This window comes from Cucumis sativus, chromosome 3 (genome assembly GCF_000004075.3).
Source record: "Cucumis sativus cultivar 9930 chromosome 3, Cucumber_9930_V3, whole genome shotgun sequence".
NCBI lineage: Eukaryota > Viridiplantae > Streptophyta > Magnoliopsida > Cucurbitales > Cucurbitaceae > Cucumis > Cucumis sativus.
Window position 1 is genome coordinate 30734469 of NC_026657.2, and position 21049 is coordinate 30755517.

The 21049-nt window shown below is 30.1% G+C and overlaps 1 protein-coding gene and 1 long non-coding RNA gene across 2 annotated transcripts; one reads left to right on the forward strand and one right to left on the reverse strand.

Annotated features, from left to right (window-relative positions):
• Positions 1-4608: 4608 nt before the first annotated feature.
• Positions 4609-10346, reverse strand: LOC101207442 (GDSL esterase/lipase At5g03610). Its single transcript, XM_004149167.3, has 5 exons — positions 10181-10346; positions 9846-10100; positions 6739-7016; positions 5739-6054; positions 4609-5176 (listed from the first exon to the last, which is right to left on the reverse strand). The coding sequence occupies exons 1-5, from the start codon at positions 10233-10235 to the stop codon at positions 4968-4970; spliced, it is 1113 nt and encodes a 370-aa protein (XP_004149215.2). The 5' UTR covers positions 10236-10346; the 3' UTR covers positions 4609-4967.
• A 1081-nt stretch (positions 10347-11427) lies between these two features.
• On the forward strand, positions 11428-13786 carry LOC101207277. The gene is made up of 2 exons (XR_004214924.1): positions 11428-11773; positions 13268-13786. It is a non-coding gene; the product is annotated as an uncharacterized LOC101207277 (long non-coding RNA).
• The last annotated feature ends 7263 nt before the right edge of the window (positions 13787-21049 follow it).

A 21049-nucleotide genomic window follows, 5' to 3' on the forward strand; every position in this document is an offset into this window, starting at 1 on the left:
AACGAGGAATAACAATAAGCATTATTTTCCGTACGAAACATTTTAAAAATAAAATATTTACAGCCATGTGCTTTGTGCTGCTCCCGTTTGGAAGGCTTCAAATACACGTTCTTATTACTTTTATTTTACTTTTTTAAAAAAATGAAAATTATTTATTAGGTCTATCAATACACTCATACATTTTTTTATAAAAATTATATAGAAAAATGATCAAAAATAACAATTTTAATAAAATATTTATAGGTTAAGAAGTAATAAGGGAGGATAATTTATAAAATCTATAGTTTATAAATATTTTAATTTATTTTATTATTTTAAAAAAATAGTTATATATTAAGATAAAATCACTAAAATTTGCTTGATTTAAAGAGGAAGGGAGGAATATTAAGAAAAAGCATATTTGGGTACGAAAGATTTAAAAATATACTCTTCTCGTGTGTCTCTCCATATATATTATTAGTTGGAAAAGCATATTTCAAATTCCAATAAAATTATTACTCACACGAGTGCAAAACTTTTGCACGCACTTGCCTTATGCTATTCTAAAACCAAATTAGTGTTTAAATTAATTAATAAAATACAATTATTTATTTTACATAATAGAGTAAAATTTATCTAATTTTATATAGTTAATTTAAATATTTTACTATATTTCTTGTAAATAATTTTATTTTTATTAGTTATCTATCATCTCTCTCCTTAAAATAAAATAAAATCTTTACAAATAGTTTCTATGTTTTTCTATTTGCAAATTGTTTTGAAAGACTAAATCCCTTCTGCATATGCTTCATTCATATCTTTAAATTAATAATTTCTCTCTGATTTTTTTAATTAAGTTAATATAATTAGTTGTTATTTTAATATCACATATGTTTGTGTATTTAATCAAATTATTAAATTATAACTTGTTATGGGATAGTTTTCATATTTTTTTAAACAATATTTCAATGTGTGATGAGAATGGATGCACACAAAAATATACATCGTGTAACACAAGATTTCGCCTCATCTAAAATAATTATAATTAACTAAGTTTTATTATCTTTAATGATATTTTCAGATATAGTAAAATAAACCATAATATTAACTATATGTTGTTGGAGCTTATGAGATCTATTATTCATAAAATTTAAAATTTTGTTACATTTTGTAAATATTTTTATCAAATTTTTTATTTACAATCATTTTCAAAAATTTAAATTTAAATTACACATTATAACTATTTTAATTAATATCATTAAAATTAATGAGTTAAATATTTCTTACAAAATTGAAGATTAAGGAAGCAAAAACTTTAAAATGAATTGGTTAAAAGTCCATTAAAAAAACCATTGAAAGTTTATAAGAAAATGATATTAAAAAGAGAGAGAGAGAGCACTTAAATTTATATATCAAGTTTCCACATGGTGTCTAAAACTTTTATATAAACTTGTTTGAAATATGGTTTATTAATGATTGTACTAAATTTGTGAGTGGGTGATATCAACTCAAATAATTAATTGTCACATCGAATTTATTTGTTAATATGAACACAATTTTGATTCATTCAAATGCTTTATAATTTTCTAAAGATAAACTCTGATAATTTACCCCTTCACTGCCAAACAAAATGATTAACTTGGTCCATTAATACAAAACCCAATTACGTTTTTTTTTATTGTTTTTTTTTATGGTTTACAATTCTCAATAATTGGAGAAAAAAAGGGCAATTAATTTTGATTTTTAGTGTTGAAGTTTTCATATGTTTGTTTGATTATTTTATTTTAATCACTTTTATAAGTTTTTTAAGGAAAAATATAGTAAATACAATAACAAAAGTTACCTTTCCAAATATTAAAATAAACACACAACACAACTTTAAGATCATGGAATAAAATAAACATCCTTTCAATGTTGGTATAATTGTTCTAATACATTTTCATGCTAACAATCATTTAGTTCAATTGACTTTCTAACAAATCCAAAAGTATTTCTTACCTTCCAATAATCCCATTCTAATTGGACCAAATTGTGTGGTATTTGAGAGAGGTGTCATCAAATCAAATGATCCAAACTTTGGACAATAATATAATCTCATATATCATCTCACTTAGAACGTTGTGTTTTCGTTTGACGTACGATTCTTTATTTTGATAATGTTTTGAATTTTCTCAAACGACGACATAATATCCCACTTCAGGTAAATTCATAACCCCTTGGCCATGATGAGATATATAGCCAATGATTTCAAATCTCAAAGTTAGACGTAATCTAACAACTCTATGTGAGGTATTTAGTTTTTTTTTTAATTATTAAATGAATAAATGACATCATCACATGTTAAAATCCATTTTCGAAAAAGAAGTTATTATTGTAAATGACAAAAACTATTGAAAATATTTACAAATATGATAAACTTAGTCGGTGTCTATCAATCAGATATAAATAATAATCTTCTAAAATACATGAAAGTTTGGAAATCATAATATATGTTTGTATTGGGAAAAGAAAAAAATTCTCATTTTGATATAAGATAAGTATTAATTTAATAAAACATAATTATAATTTGCATTTTTTATAATAATAGAAAAATGGGAAGTAAAGTAGCTAAAATTGTGTAGCATTTAATTGTGATATATTTTACCTTGAAAAGCAGTATACATCCAAAATAAATAATATGAAAATGGTTCCAATATATTCTTAAAAAAGAACTAATTTGTAGATAAACTTAAGTAAAATTCAATTAAATTTTATCTAATTAGAAAGATAATTAGAGTAATTAGAGTTAATTACAACCATGAGTTACATGACATGTGGCAAACCATAATACAACTTGTTTGGGTGATTTTTTTTAATAAATTAACCTTATAATATAAGGGTAGAGCTATATTATTTTAGGCTTCATACTTTAATAGACGCGTTTGTAAATGTGTTTAGACAATTTTGTGATTAAAAACAATGGTCTAAAGAAATAATTGGTGTTCCAATTGTGGGATGGTGTACTTGAAGAGATGGAATTAATGTGTATTGGGGCAGTCAACAAATTTGCATGTGGGAATGCCAACAATCAATGGACACCACTTCTAGTTGTTATTGTTTAAAATGTTTCTATTCTACATTTTTGTGAGGTTGGCCCATTGGCTTTCATGTCATGTTGGTGCACTTCCCATGGGAAGTCCAAACCTCCACCAAATTATAAATATTCCTTTTTCTCTCACCAACCACTTAATTAAGTCGTCGTTAACGCTAGAAGACACCAAATCTAGAGTTTTTTTATATATATATTCGTGAGTGTTCGAGTCAGTTTACGCACACCTCAACTAGTTTTAAAAGACAACATGTCTGACCCTACAACATGATTGATTGTTTGTTTGTTTCCAACTTTCATAAAAGAGTTAATAACTTCAACTTCTTTGGATCGAACACCCCTGATTGATTGTTTTTCAGTTTTGCCTTCATATAAACTTAAGGTAATAGTTTAAAAACCAATAGATTAGGCATTAATTCTTAAAGATAACATTAGGATATATCTCAACAATTATTAGTAACCGATATTGGGTCGATGTTATAGTTTGTTGTGTTATTGTTTAACGATGATGACATACCTACCACATTTATAGACAATCTTCCCTAGGTAAGAATTCTAAAACAAGAACAAAAAGGACTAAAGAAGACCACAAGAATGTCTTTACAAATAATTATTATTCCTCTTTACTATTATAGAGAAGAGATAATGATTATTTATATTGTATTGGATCGTTAAAATTATGTAGTTTAACGAGAATTATATTGAGTCACTCTACGTAAAAACTATAAAAGATATTTAAACTCTAATGAACTTATTTCTTCTGCAAACATTACTCTTCATTCATACAGTGTATATAGTTTCTAGATTACTGTTACTCATCAACTGGTAATGTTTTTCTAATAAAAAAAGTCATGTTAGCTTAGAACTTGATCAGTTTATATTATTCATCACATTTTTTTTTTTTTTTTTGAAAATTGAGTTGCCAATGTTTTATCAATGGAAATTGGACAGCAACAATCAATGTCCCATCATTTATAACCATGTGTTTGCTGGCACATGGAGGCACCCTTTTACTTTCTTTTTCCTTCTCTCTTGATAGGTTTATAAAGCTAAGAATAGGAAACTTTTAGAGATCTAGTTGAGTATATAACAATATTTTTTAGAAAATTATAAATATAAAAGATTTTATTCATGCTTTCATGGTTGGTAGACTACTATCAATCATATGTTTTAGTATCAATAAATTTTGAAAGGTTTTTTCAAATTTTATCACTATATTTACTAATATTTTAGAAATGATTGTAGTGTTGCATTTGTCTAGCTTGTTCTAATAATAAAAATGAAAAACCACACAAAACTAAACTTGTTTGAAGGTTGGGTCGGCTTTAATATACCCAAAGGAATAACATGCTCTATACCTTGATTTTTAATTTGCCAAAAGAACTAGAGAGATTAAAAGTATGTTTGTGAAAGTCTGATGCATATTTAAGAGTAAAAGACTTCAGATCTGAAACCAAAAAGAAATGTCTTTAGAAAATAAAAGTTAGTCATGAACGTGACCAATCAGAGAGTGAGAGAATGAATTTGGTACTAAACACATCAAAGAGTTAAGAGTTAGAGACTTGAATTAATCTGAAACCATGAAAAGGCTTGAGAATACAAAAAATTAGCTATGAACTTGACCATGAACTTGGAAAGTTTCATACACATACAGAGAGAAGAAATATTAGCTCTGAACTTGAAGAAGAAGAAGATGGAGACTTACCTAAAACACACACAAGAAAGAGGGAGAGGTAGAGAAATGAATACATACAAGCAAATCAGAGAGCACAGGCAAAGAGACTATGCCAAAATATTATTTTGAAAATTACACGACAGATGATCATTGAATGAATGAAATGTCTTGTCAAATTGGGAGGTCACTTATCTGATCTCTAATGTCTCTAAGTAATTTTAAAGCTTAAAGCTGTTTTAGACTGGCTTGCAATGCAGAGTACACAGCATACCAGCCATACTGAGTAGGATGCACTTCATCCCAGAAGAATGCAGCTCCTGGATCTTCACATATCGTGTACTTCTTCTCCCCATTCGCACCCACACTCCCACACGCATACTCGCTGCTTATTCCCACGCAACATGGCTTCATTGGGTTCTCAAACTTCACATTCCCTGCACAAATAGTTTCCAAGTTCATCGTTACTTTCTAGAGTCAGTGTGGCTCGTCAAATTGGTATTAGATCATTTACTTCTAAGAGATCATGGGAAGTTTGTATGTGTGTAATCCTAGATCTAAAGTGAGTTTGACACCGATTTCAAATTTTGCATAGTGTTATGATTTAAAGGGAACACATCATTTGTAAGCACATATAAGTTACACCTAAAATGTTTTTGAAGTTCATTCGTAATTTGTTAAGATGTGTTTAGCTTAAACGAATTATAAGAGTGGCGATGGTTGCAGTCAATTCAATTGTGTGACTCTTCATTTTCGGCTTGGAATTCGAGTGTGTAAGGGGTAGCAAGACCAACAACACAGTCTACACCATCAAAGGAACGCGACTGTGGTCTCTACTGCGCTAAACATCATTCTATTTCCTTATCCAACCATTAGTGTAAACTAGGAGTGTTTAGTTGAGGAATATCAATTCTTAGTGCAAAATTTCATTAATCAAATGGAAGTAAAGAAGCTAAACGAAGAAGATAGAAAAAAAGAGAGAGGGAACGAGAGAGTCACCAAGTTGATCTGCTTTGTTATTGAGAGCAGCCATGAAAGAGGAATAAAGATCAAGAAGGATGAAAGTGGATGCAGAGGGATCTTTGACTTCAGAGTTGAGTTTAGCCACAGATTGTTGCAACAGTAGATTGTGGAAGTTGACGAGTTGATTCTGAGTTGAATTACACTGTTGGAAGGAGGATGCAAACGTGGTGCTGGGAAGGCAGCCCAATGGCTCAAGAGCTGTCACCACTATCTTTGGGACCCCCAACCCATGGATGCGCCTCAGGTTCACCTCTAGCTGATTCACCACTTTCGTTATAAATGGCTGCCACCCCTGCCATCAACATCCCAAAAGTTTAAAACAACATGTTTACTCTTAAAAGGTAGCTTTGTTTAAGTTAATAACTTCTTAATTATTTCTAGTAGCAATTATATGAAGAGCACAATTTGCATAGCAAGCAAACCATGAGGAATAGGACTGGTTTGAGTTTAATTCTTATTTTGGTAACTTTCACAATTATTCTATTCTAGTTTACTCAAAGGCTTAGTTTGTTAAGCACACTTCTTTTTGTTTTCGGTTGGATGAATACTCAACAACATCCTGAGTTGTACCCATTTTTCATTATAACCATCCTGTAAAAAGAATTTAGAAAATATTCAAGAAAAAGGAGAAGCAAGAGATTGCAGGAAGAAAAGAAGTTTTTAAAAAATCCATTTTGTTTTTAAAAGAATTGTAAACACAATTTAAATTGGATAAATAGTCCAAGTACAATCATATTCTCATTTTATACTTTTTACATCTACCAAAGTAATTCAATCTTGAACCCAATCTTTCAATTTAATATACTTTTTACAATTATAGGTGAAATTCCATCAATAACTCGAATCTCATTTCTTATATGAATTTTGATACCTAAGTTTAATAGGTTAAGAACTTTAAGAAGTGGTTAATATATTTTCAAACTCTTAATTTACATTAGGGTTTATAAATTAAGAAGCTAAGTTTGGGGGAAAATACCTGAGGAGAGCCATTATTGGCTTGGTAGACACTGTAATCGTTGCCGGCGAGAGAGACGAGCGCCACAGAAGACAGCAAGTCACGGCCGGTGAAGGTCGATTCGCCGACCAACTGTTGGAGAAAATCGATCTGAGTGCTCATGTTAGGGCTCATTACAAACGTATCGAACACACCGGTCCCGCCGTAGGCGAAGTTCATACCGTATTTCAACTGTCCTAGTCCGAACCCTACTTTCCGCCATTTGTACGGTATTGGAGACTTCACCTTCAGATACTTGGCTGCATTTTTCAGAGAGAAGATTCAATGAGCCAAGAGTGCTTCATAATCGAACCGATTTTGATGAATGGTCTCTTCCCCAACATCGATGAGATTATCCATAAACGAATAGTTTGGTACACTTTTCAAAAAGTAATTTGTATGTTGTTTCTTTTTGACATTTTGCTTGTGTCATTTACTGTCAGAATGACCAAAATAATCTGATTGCATATGCATATTTGATTGCTCAGCTCTCCGATCTCACTACTACCGTTGAATCACTTCATAGACCTAATCCTATTCCTATTCTTATAGTCATCGACTACTTCACCCCAAAAATATTTGGGATGCACTTGGTTCAAAGAATTTACGTGAATAATGTAAGCATTTTGATGAGAAATATGAATTATTGATAGATGAACCAAGCACAAGTTAGTTTTTTTCACGATTGTCGAACGCACAGTTATTGAGTAAGTTTCTTCGATTTAGTTACGAACGATAAAATTACAATGTGCAAGTTGGTAATAGACCACGAAAAATAAGCACTTCCATTAAATGCTTAGGTAGAAATAACCTTGAGAACGTGTCTTTCACTAATATATATGAACTAAATGAGATTGTGATTGACGTTTTATCTTCCTAAAAATATTTGAATTGAGATTAGGATAAAATATTAATTTGAAAAAAGCCCAGACACTAATTCAACTTGAAGATTCCAAAAGAAGTTGTTAATTCAATTAAACTAAATCCCAAAATTTGAATTTATACTTGAATATACTTTAGTGGGTCAAAGTATGAAAAGAAAATATATGTAAATTAGAGAAAAGAAAACAGAGGAAAGATAAAAAGGGGAAAGGGAAGAAGAAGAAGAAGATGATGATGATGATAAGGAAGGAAATGTAAGTGAAAATGAAGTTTGTGTCCAAATTTTGTTTAAATTAAGTGAAAAAGTGAAGAACAGTGTCTGTCATGGAAAAAGGAAAAGGGTAATGCTAAACTGACATATCGAAAAGACACAGCCATCCCAATACCAATTTTAATTTTAATTTAATTACAAAAAAGTATAAGAGCAAAAAAAGCTGACTCAATAATGCATCCATTCTTTCATTTTTACAGCCAAAAAGTGTCGTTCCCTGACTTCCCGATTATCCCTTACAAATATTGCATTTTTATTTCCCTTTCCGCTCCAAAATTTTAAAATTATTTACAATTCATACCAAAAAAATAATAATATAGTTTGCTTTTTTATTAAAAAAAACCACTTTCGAAATATTTATTTCACTTAAAGGCTGTTTAAATTAATTGTTGATTGTCAAAATTTCAATTCAAACAAAAAGCTTAGTTTCGAATTAATCAATAAAATTGTTACATTTTAATTAATCAAGAAAAACTTACATGTTGGTTTAGTTTGATAATTTGATTTCTTAATTCATTTTTAAATTTAGTTTGCTTTTTTTTACCCATTCTTTTACAATAATATTCAAATTGTTAAGAAAATATATGAATTAAAATTCTTACAATACACTGTCTTTTTTTCTCCAAAATTTAACTTAAGCCTTGATAAAGAAAAATGTGTGAGAAATTCAAATCGTAAATTTTTTAATCATTACTACATAATTGAGTTGTGTTTGCGTGGACAACACCTAAGTAATATTTATAAGATTCATTTTTAAAAAATAATTATATTTAAAATTATTGTGTTTGTGTGTGTGTGTGAAATTAAGATAAATTGGTAAAACCAAAGTCAAAGAAAGAATATTAGAAAAAAAAAGGGGTCGTAGCAAGGAGGAGCCCACCACCTCCATTGATTTATATATATATATATATATATATATATATATATATATAAATAATAATAATTAAAATTGTTAAAGCAAATCTGAATCACTTTGTGACCATAAAACTAAAGCTAAAGATCTGTGGCCTTAAAAATAAAGCACATTTATCTTTATTTATTTTTCAAGCTCTTTTGAATATTATATTTTGTTTTTAGACTTACCTTTAATCATCCAATAATGCTTTCCTCTCATTCACATTTTAATTCTTTTTGTTTTTAAATTTCAAAAGATGCTTCCTTGTTCCTTCCCTATTTCAACTCTTGTTTTTAGATCCACATTTCATTTTCATCTTTGCTTTCTAATATATATATATAGTGTGTGTGTGTGTGTGTTTCTAAATGTAAAAGATGCTTAATTATTCACTAGTTTTACTATGGGTTTAGATCCACTTGACAATGATCTTTGCTTTATACTTTCATAACTCATTTTATTTAATATGTTGTGTATTTATCACTTTCTTTATTTTGGTATTCATGTGTGTGTATGGTTTGGTGGTCACAAGCCAGTTCTTTTGTTTTTATACCACAATCAAATTAATTATTACATTTTTCTTTTATCTTAAAAAATAGTTGAATTATTAGTTGGTTTAAATGAGGAGGGGGGAATTTTTGCAAAAAATAAAATTTATATAAGATAGTAAATAAGTCTTTAAATAAAATAATTTACATCACAAAACCATATAAAACTAATTGAACTAGTTAATAGGTATTGCTATAAACAACAACCCAAAGTATTTTATTCTATTAGTGTCTAACCTTTTAATTATCTAGAATTTAAAAGTTTAAAATTTCAAATTTTATACTAAAAAGGGAAATTTATTTTATAAAAGCTTAATCTACCTATTTATTTGTAATACTTTGATGATTTATTATATAATTATCAAGGCAAACATACAATTAAAAAAAGTTATAAAGCAATTAACAACTTAATTTACCCAATTTTAGTTAAGCCTAACCGTAAGAAAAGGTAGTAAAAATTTAAAAAGAGAACGGATGGTAAGAATTAGAGAGTTACCTAAGTAATCGGTTAAAACACGGCCATCGGAGAAACGGCCGGTGGGTTTACCGGGAAAAGTAATTCCATAGGGATACTGCCAAGATTTGGCCGCCGGTTTCCGGTTGTTTCCGGTGTCCACGTAAGAATCCCCAAACACAAACATCTTCCTAAGATTCGAATCCGACAACTCTCCTCCTCCTCCAAGACTCTGACTCCTCCGCTGCTCACGGTGGGCGTCGCCACCGGCCGACACCCAAACCACCCCATATAATTCTGCACCCAAATTTTTTATAAAAAAAAATGATTAGAGAGAGAAGGGGTTTGAGAGAGAGAAAGTGGGAGAAGAGGGGAACCTGGGAGGAGAGAGAAACAGAGGAGAGAGAGAGAGAGGAGCTTTTTGGAGTCCATTAAAGGAAGCTTAGACTTGGAAATGGAATCTCTGTTTGAAGTTTGAAGTTTCTTTTGTTTTGGGGTAATATGTTTTGTAGAGTTTTGGAAAACGAGGAGTGTTTGAGGAGACTGTACTGATCTTATTATGTTATATAGGAGAGAGCAAAGAAAGGCCAAAGTTCACTAATGATAGACTCACCCGTCTGTCACCTTCTTACGTCAACCAACCCCATATTTGTCAAACTCTTGCCCCTACGTCATTCTTTAATCTTCAATATTTTGGCGTTTAAGCCTTTCTTCGCTTCTCCTTTCTTCTTAAGGTACCATTTTATTTCTTTATATATTTATGTAACACAAATTATTATAACCTAAATAATTATAATAATTCACTCATGCTCTCAAACGTCAATCGTTGAAATTGATTACAAGGATTTGATAAAATTTTCTATATTTTATAAATGATTTTTTTTTTCTTTTGCCAAATTTGGAAAAGGTAGCTTTACTTAATGTTTTTTCTTTTTGGACAAGATATAAGAGAGGGAGTAAATTGAGTATGACATTCATTTCTTCACCATAAAGAGGCAAAGGTTTATGTTCATTATACTCAATAAAATATACACCAATAAATAATATTGTGAACCATTGAACAATTAATATAATTGCAGATGTTAATTAAATGCTTCGAGGAAAGAGTTTAGAATGATAACAAATATAGTAATTAATTAAGGACCATTTTTTATATTAATTAATGTTCTTTTGTGAATATTATTATACGGAAGTTTGGAAAATAATCTAAATATACGATAAATTGAAATTAGACATCAATGTCTTACTACTTAAGTTAGTGTCAACACAACTTTAGGATAATTAGAAAAATAATTATTAATAAAGTAATGAATATGTATACACTTTATTCTTTTTTTTTTCTATAAACAATACACATTGTAGTAGTTGAATATATAGTTTATACAAACAATCAAATTGTGGCTTTTTTTAATACAAATTGGGTCTGGGATTTCTTGTAAACTTTGATATATAAATATAGTTGAAATCAAGGATGAAAACATTAGTTGGTAGGTTGGTATATTTGTTAATATACACATAAATTAAAGGATTCTGTCGTAAAATATAAAAATGTGATTTATTTAGTCCATTGTGAATGAATGAAAGTAAAAGAATTTAATTGTTAATCTAAAAAAATTTGATTACTTAACATTCGAATTAATGATGACTATAGGGTTTTGAATCGTCGTATTAAAAAAATGATCGTGACTATAAAGTTTTTAGAAAAACCTTAACCGTTTACGCCAAAATAATTGGGCCGGCCCAATACTCAACAATTCAGCCCATTAGCTGTACCGACTCGTCCACCGGGAGAGAGAGAGCGGACGACGGTGTAGAGGGACCCATGCTGGAATCCCAATTCCGACTTCCGATATCAATGTCGTTTGGTTTCGTCTCCTACGATTCAATGAAGGTCGAATTCTAGGGCTTTCTCTGTATCAGCTCCGTCGTTCTCTGTAGCGCATTACTTGGAAAGGAGCGACGGGTATACCGTAAGTGATTTTCCATGTTCTCGGTCTCCTTAAAACTTTCTTTGTATTGATCGCTGTTGTGAACGGTTGGATTACATATTGAATTTCATTTCACTAGCTCTGTTCATGAGAATGTGGATTAATCAACTTGTGTAATACGAATAGTAGAAAAAAGCTGCCTCTTATAGCATCAAATCTTCATGTTCCTATCCGAGATTGTTGATTAGGGACCTTCATGACTGGTTATGAGCCAATTTTCAGGTAGTTGGACGAGAAGGGGAAAATTATTGTGCTGATATGTTAGAGAATCCTATGGCCAAAGGGATCCCTTTGGTTTGCTGAATGTCTATATGCCCAATGTTCGGACTCATTCCTGCATTTTTCCTTGGGTTTGTTTTTATGGGCCCAGTTTAGCTTAATGCACTTGATGATTGAGAAATTCAAGTTTGTATTTGATTAGAAGATAGAAATTTTCAGAATGTTCTTCAACTGTTGTTGGTCTAACATTTTGCTTTCAATCAGCAATTTTAATCCGTGAGTGCTTTAGACATAGGGAAGGAATCTTGTACTCTCCTGAAATAAGACAATGGGAAAACTAAATATATCAAATTGTACGAGGGAAAAACAATAGAGAAGTACTTGAAAAAACTGAGCTTGTGAAATCCCAAATTTGGATTTGGATTGGATGCAGGGACTCTGTTTTTTCCCTCTCTTTTTATACTTCCTCTTGATAATGTACTATTTGAAGATGCTTTACAACGTCATGGTTGCATGCTTTAAAGAAAGAGTTTGAACGTTAACCTTTCTTTTCTTGAAGTTCTTTTAGTTGCGCCGGCCTCAACGTCTTTATCTATTACTATTCACACGGTTCAAGATAACACAAATAGAAGTTGAAACTTGGGTTTTTAAATTTTCAAGAGTTGAATGTTTGCAGTCAATACAGTTAATTCATCTTTAGTCTGTTAAGTTAGAGTTAAGTTGTCAATTTTTATCAAATTTAATAGAACACTTAATTCTTTTGGTCTGTGATGATTTTTCTGAATAAATTTAAGGCCAAGTGAAACTACTTATTGTATTCTTACAAGTTGTAGTCTTCTTTGGCTCCTGTCTTGATTTTCAGTTTCTTGTTTAGCCTTTAGAAATATGAATGGCACTGTTCTCTTTTAATGTCATGTTGGCCCATGGTTAGAAATTTATGTTCATGGCTCCATTTTTCAATCATAATCAATTTGAGGCAGCAGCAATAATTCATTTTCTATTCTTTAACATGTTTAATGATGTGAAGAATATTTTTCCTTATGTTGTTGAAAAAGTTGCACATAGCCAAAATATGAAAACAAGTCTTTTGGACTTGTATTGTGTTCTGAGAAACTGATAATTTTAGCTTTGACATTATGTACTTCAACACCCCCCTCCCCCCCTCTTTTGTGTACATGTTTTTTGGTGGGTTCAATTATTCCTCTCTTCACTTGTATTATAGATGCATTCAAATATGACTTGCTTCTGGCTGCATAGGACCATGTTGAATGATTATGGCTGTAAAAGAAGAATTCACAGTTGAAATTTCTGCACATGAAGTTGAGAAAGCTTTGATCACATTTCATCTCATGACGACAACGTTGCGGCCCCCATTCACAAGCCAAATGAGATTCTCATTGTTGCCAGGTGGAATCTTGTTAACAAACATAATTATTTTCACTTTGCCTGTCAATATGCCACTGATCAATAGATTGCAATTATATTTCTATGGCCAATCATTGATATCCTCCTTTCCACTTTTTTATGCCTCCTAAAACATAAGCAATATCCTATTGGTTTCATAAGGATGTTTCTTTAGTAAACTGATGTCATTTTCTTGTTTTGAAACTGTGGCTCTGATGTTTACTACTCTCCTATTAAATTATTTGATTAATTGTGGCCACCTTATAACATGAATGTGAACAAAGAATGGTGGCCCCTTACTTGTACATGATAAAGAGATCTATTGGCCTTATTAGTCACTGGATAAAGAAAATGCCTTTTGCTTTTGCCTAATCATACATCTTTTGTAAAGCTCTAAACATTATAGTATGATATTTTGAGGAGACTTTCCTTCCCCTTCAAGATTATGAGCTTAGGTAATCTGCTTAATTTTGATACTGGCCAAAACTTTACTGGTTGGAAATGGGTATAATAAATTATTAGATATTGGATTATGATGTCATGGCCAGGGAGGGTTAGAGATGAAGAAAGTTGAGTAACTGAAGATGATGCTATTTTGGTGCACCATCAAGCCCCTAGTCAACGAGAAACTATTTAGTGAGGCTGCCACAATGTGGTTAGCAGTTTTTCGCTGTTGGATGTATGGGAGACAAACCCCTCGAATTTATATCTAGAAGTTATTAGGGAGCATGTAGATTTTTGAGTCCTCATCTAATGGTTCATGAGGTAGTCACATTGTGATGGTTTCATTGAATAAATTTGTTGATAGATAGAAGAGAGAAGAAAATTATTCAGGCTTTAGAAATTAGGATGACACATTTTGTGAAAAGAAAAGAAAAACTCTCCCCCACTCTTACTCGCGCACACACGCATGCATAAATGACACGAGAATGTGAGAGAATGAAGCGGAAGTATCTTGTTTGCTGATTAGTAGGAATGTTTTGAGGAACGCTTTTTCCTGATAGATTTTTTTGGGTGAAAAGAAGTTGGATTTTATTTTTTGGGAATCAGTATAAATTTTCAATAGTACTTCTCCAATATTTGCAAAATCTAAACAGGATTATTAAAACACCAAAAAAGTGAAGCCATCAACGAGTTTAACTTTTGATAAAGAAAAGCTATAAAGCAAAAGGAAAAAGGGTTTGAATTTGACTTGCATCTCTTCATTATGCCCCACCTTGATCTCATTCTCTTCTCACAGGCCACATGGAAACTTCCTTCGCCTTGCAGCTATTAGGGATGAACTATAAAAGAGATTTTTGATATTATGCTTTAGGAAGTCCTAAGTTTGTGAAACTTGAATTTACAGTTTGGATTATTCATTATGCTAAGAAATACATGTGGAATAGGTTATAGAAACCTGAACTGACAACCTGGAAATCTAGGTTTTGACTTATATTACATGGAGCCATGAAACATCTAGGTTAGCATAGTAAACTGGCTTGATGGTGTTGTAGGGTGAGATGGTTGTCTTGTTAAATTAGTTGAGATGTGTGTAAACTGACTCAAACACTCACCGACATAAATAAAAAAGAAAGAAAGGAAAAAGTCTTGTAGATTCAGTTTAAATAACAGTGGTCACGCACTGAGAATTAGAATTTAAAATTATGAGTTAATTTGGCATATTAGTTTTTGAACCATATTCATGTTAGATGTGGCTTGCTGAGTTTGTTAGTTCTTACCGTTTTAAAAGTTTGAATTTATTCACTATGTATTAAGGTTATATCAGGAACTCTTCCAAACCACAGAGATGAAATTTGTAATGTAAACCTAATTTTGAGGTAGACAAGTGTGAATCGAGAGGCGGTTACTTCAAGAATATGGTGTTTGACTGTTTGAGTGTGGTAAAAATTCATTTTTAGATTGATGATGGATCATAATAACAAATTAGATATGGATGGAAATGGGAATGAGGTGCTTTGATTCTTTTTAAAGAGTAGAAGCTGATGACAAACTTAACTTAGTGGATTGAACATCATAAAAGTTATGGAACCACCTAGAAAGGAAATTCCACTTGGTCTTGAGAGGACTTTAGATTCGTTTAGGATTGAGTTTAAATCATTTCCATAATCTTTTCACTTTTTGCCTTTTCCCTAAAATGGTTCAATATGTCTTCTTTTTCTTTCTCATTTTCCTTTACACATCTTCTAGTTAATAGCATTTTCAGATTAATTAAACTTAAGTTCGGAAGAAAAAAAAGGCTTCCAGACTTTGTTTGTAGTAGATGATCTGAATCTCTTATTCCTAAATGTTTTAACTAGTCGAGCTATGTTTAAGTTGGTTCAGTAGACATGATAAACATTAGAACTTCAATTGAGAAGTTGATCGAATTTCATTTGCTTATTTTGAAAATATCATTTACTAGTAGATGACTACCGTATTCACCAACTCCTTCCGTTGGAAAGAAAAGTCAAATCAAACTAGTTAGATTAGACTAATAGGTATCGTACAAACATCCTTACAAATTCTTTTCAACCTTTCATACTCATACATCTATCTTATCTTTTGTTTGGATAATTCAAATTACATTACTCTCGATTGTTTAACGTATAAATATTTTTTAGAGTAACTGTTTTCTCTTATATATATAATTTTTAGGAATTCTCTTATATATATAATTTTTAGGTAGATTTCGGACCAAAAAATGTTTTTTTTTAAAAAAAAGTTAAAGGCTATTTTCTTAAGCCCTTGATGTATGTTTTAAAAACAAACTTTGCAAATGTTAATTATATATTTCCAAAGAGAAAGATTAAAGATAAAATAAGCGACAAATATAGATTCAAGAACCACACTAAGTTGGGATTTCTGTTGTATGAAATTAAAATTTCCTTTAGTTTATTTTGCCTATTGGAGAGGAAAAGGAAAGAGACGAAAAGAAGAAATGTGGTACGTGTGAAAGTAAAAAGGTGGCTTTAGAATAGAATTATTCACACGTGTGGTCCCCCAATTTTTTTATTTTATTATTATTATTTTTACAAAATCCTAAAAAAAGAAAGAAAATGACAATAATAATAATAATAGTAATAATCAATAATAATAATAATAAAAAGAGGGGTGAGGGTGGGGGGGGGTAGCTCACGTGTAGGGTTCAATGCACTTACTAAACTGTAATAATGTAAAAAATCATCATTAGCCATGCAGGGCTTTGTTATTATGTGAAATCATTATAAATGACCTCAGAACACACACATACATACACTCACACACACAAAATAAATAAATAAAACTTTCTAGTTGTGACCCATTAAATAAAACCCCTCTTTTTTCCCATTTCCCACTTTTACCCTTCCCCTTCCTATTTTCATCCTTTTTTCCCTCTCCCCCATTTCCGTAATTTCCACTTTAACCCCCCAATTATTTATTTATTCTACCCCTCCCTACCCAAACTATTTTTTTTTTAAAAAAAAAAAAACTATAATTACACTCTTTTTTTTCTCCTCTTCCTTTTAAATTTAGTGTGCTAGATATTGAAATGAATTTTAAATATTAATTGATTTAGTAGAGACTTACAGATGTTAGTTATTGGTAGAAAGTAAAAATTTTTGGATTAAAATTGTAATTTTTTACTTTTTTTTTTCTTTTTGTTGTTGGTTGAGTTACTCTATTTGAAGATATGAAAATGGGAATGTAAAAACTTGGTGTTGGTGTGGTTGTGTGGGATGTTTGTTAATGGGTTGATTTGGTTGGACGAGTAAATGTGTTGTTTGTTTTAGACTTTTTAGAGTGAGAGATTAGTATATAGGATAGGAATTATGGGTGTGTTAGAAAGATTAGGATTGGTCTCATAAATAATAATAATAATAATAATAATAAAACTAAGGATTAAAAATTGAAAGATTTCACATGTCTTTACATCAATGCTGTCCAATCCAAATCAATTGGTCAACTTTGTAACTCACTCTTCTTTCTTAGGTCACATAATCATTTCTCTCTATATGTGTTCTTTTGTTTTTGGAACTTTGGATTGAATGAGAGAGAGAGTGAGAGAGAAAGAGGGCCAATTAGGTTTAAAATTTACTGAGTTGGGGGCTGTGGTTACATAATTGTAATTATAGGGGCCAAAATGCAACAATTGCACATGATGATGATGCCTAGTGTAAGTGTGTTCATCAATGCCCCTTCCCTCTCATGCAAATCTCTTTCATCCCACACATTTATGACCCAAACTCTACTTTACATCATCATCATCATCCTCTCTTTCTTGTGATTTAATCGATTGAGCTATACAAGAATTGGATATTTGTATGTGACCATATGATAAAACGTGATTAAAATTTCGAAATTTGATATGATTTTTGTTTTGAGATTGGATTCGACGACAATTTTCTCTACATTGAAACGTATTAGTTCATTAGTAAAGTTTTTGTATTATGTAGTAAAACACGTTACGAAAGTAGGAAGAGTCTAAGAAACGTATTATATTTTGTTTCCTTTCATGCATATAATATATGTGTGTTTATGAATGTTGTGTTAATATATTACTGCTATATATGTTGAGAAGATGTTAGAAATTAAGGACATTTTCCTATTCCATTTGTCCTAACTTTTGGTTTCCATCAATGCCTCTTTAATTTGACTTGTGTGGTGAGATAATATTATATTACGATGAGACTATTAAATTTAGGTTAAATTAGTAGTTTAATCCTCGAACTTTTAAGTATACATGCATCTAATAAGTCTTTAAACTTTATAAATGTCGTTTTATCGATTTTAGAACTTTCAACTTTGTGTCGGGTAAGTCTTCAACACATTTAAAAATTAGCTAACATGTATTGGATGTAAAATATAATCTTATATATAACAGGACTATTCAATTTATGATACTTTCCCGAATTAACACCCTTAGTTGATGTAAAATCAAATTTTCTATTGAGCACAAATTAAAAATCAATCAAAAGTTTATTAAACATTTGTTTAAAATATAGAGAAATCAAATAGACACAAATGTGAAAGAAACTTATCTTATTTTATTATCAACATTAACTCTGGATGATCTACGACTAACTTAAGCAAAACTGAAATGGTAAAATATATACCTTGGATTAAGTAATCAAAAGTTCAAATCTTCCACCTCCCATTATGGACTTGAATAAACCAACCTCAATTAATGAAAATATACATCTTAAATCAAGAGATCATAGTTCAAATTTTCATCTCATAATTTGGATATAGAGTACATTAACATGAACAACTTATCCAAAGTACTAATTAAAATACGTTGAGTTATGCTCTTGACTCACGACATATTTGTATATTCGTTAAGCTATACTCATTTTGATACGTTATTCAAGTCTAATAATATATATGGCAAAATATTAGAGGAGAGATTAAGGAAGAAAGTTGAGTAGAAAATGTGAAGTAATTGGGGTGGAAGGAATTTAAGAGGAAGTAAGGATTAGAAATTGGGTGAGGGGGTGAGGGGGTGGGGAGGGAAAGAGACCCTTTATTTTTAGGGCATGTCATCATTGGTTTGTAGCAGAGACCCAATTTATAACCCTTTAGATTCATCGAGTATTAGCCCCCAAATTTACTTCTTTTGCAGACCCCTCTTGTTTGCAGCCCCCCTATCATAGCTTTTTATGAATTTTATTTTTCAATTTTCACCTTTTAGAACCCAAAAAAAAAAAAGAAAAAAAACAATTTCCAAGGGGAAAATTATTGCCTTACTTCCCCCATCATGTCATATATCTATAAATGGAAGTCTTCACCAATTGATATGAAAGGCTTAATTGATTTTCTTACATAAATATTGACTAAACATTAAAATATAATCTCAACAAAACTATTCCTTCATTGTTTCCTCCTTCAAAACCATATGTAATGCTTGATAACTACTTCACATTGCTTTTTCTCTCGCTACTCTCATTGATTTTCACTTTGCTTGCTCTCATTGAGTTAATATCTATAATAAATGAAACAAAATATTACAATAAAAGGAATTTAGTCACTGTGTATTAAAATTGTTAAAATTAAATCAGACTTTTTTTAAAAAAGTATTTTAATTTTTTAAAGGTTTGAATTAAATTATATTAAGAAAGAATTAAAGTAAATTATAAATTTAGAAATGAGTGATTAATAAGAAAAATAAATAAAAATAAATGCATGTGTGTCTGTCTCTCTCTTTCTCAACAGAAAATCCAATGATTATAAAATATATAAAATAAAAAAACTGACAAAAAATATAAAATAGGATTCTGATAATTCAAAATTGTCATCTTCTAAGTCAAGACTATAATAAATAAATAAATGCAATATTCTTTTTTAGTTTATTAATATGATTTACGACACGTTTTCCCCACTAATTACTCCTTTTGCCATTTTCTACTCAACAAAAATCCTCTTTTCTTTTTCTAAAAATTAATTTCTTCAATATTCCCTTTTATTTCAATAATCTTTTTTTAGGATAAAATGATGTTTTCTTCGACTAAAGAATTAAGATAATGCATATGGTTGATAGTAAAATTTTGGTCAAATTAAAGTGAACTTGTTACGTGTCAAACATCTCTTTATCATTGAGACGAAAAATTTGTATTTTGAAAAACATATCATTTAAAAATAATAATGAAAAAAATATGTTAGTATGATGGTATTTGTTTGTCACATGCACTTACATGCTACATGCACTCGAGGGTTAGATCAAGTTGCATGCACTAGATGTCTCAAATTATAAAGATCAAGCGACCTTCATCTTCTTCAAGATTGAAGCGAATCAATTGTTTACTCTTTCTTCTTTTGTATTTGTCAAAAGTAGAGAGGATGAGTTCGTCTTGGTCTTGACATGTGAGATCGAGGTGGACGGCACTTTTTTAGAAAATATATTGAGTATCTATTCAATTTCAAATTTTGAAAATAATTATTAGAAAGAAAAAAAAAACATTCAATTTTTTTTCAATTTTCTCATGATACTTACCGGCAGATTTTAATTTTAGCAATTAAAATGTTGGGGAAATATTTTGACTAAAAAAGTGACTTTTTTTTCTAAATTTAAAAATGAAATTAATTTCTTGACAAAAACCGATTTATAAAATTATAAAGTAATCTCTTTTTGACTTATATTACCCACATCAATCATCAATAATCATCAATAAGAAACCTTTTAAATTGTGTTAAAAAAAAATCTCATATGAACCTTTTTTTGGTCGGATAAAATAAAACTTTCAAACAACCACATATATATATATATAGTGATCAACTATATTTATAATATTCGAATCATATAATATTATAGTGAGAGATCAATCCTTGTGCATATGAAATGGTACAAATATATGAGCATCTATTATTATTATAAAAATAATATAATGTACTATTCGACGATTATGTGTTATTTTTATTTATATTCATGTCACATAGTAATAAAATGTTAAATTATATGTCAGATTTGTAAAATTTAAAAGTTTGACATCAATGTTAAGGATGAATTAATATATTTGATGAATAGCTATAAAACATAAAATAATGTCATCTACTACTAATCACAATATGAAGATTTCCATTATCTATAGTAACTACCTACCATAGATTTAATATTTTATGAGTTTTCTTAACATCTAAACGTTGTAGGGTTAGAGGGATTGCTCTGTGAGATTAATCGAC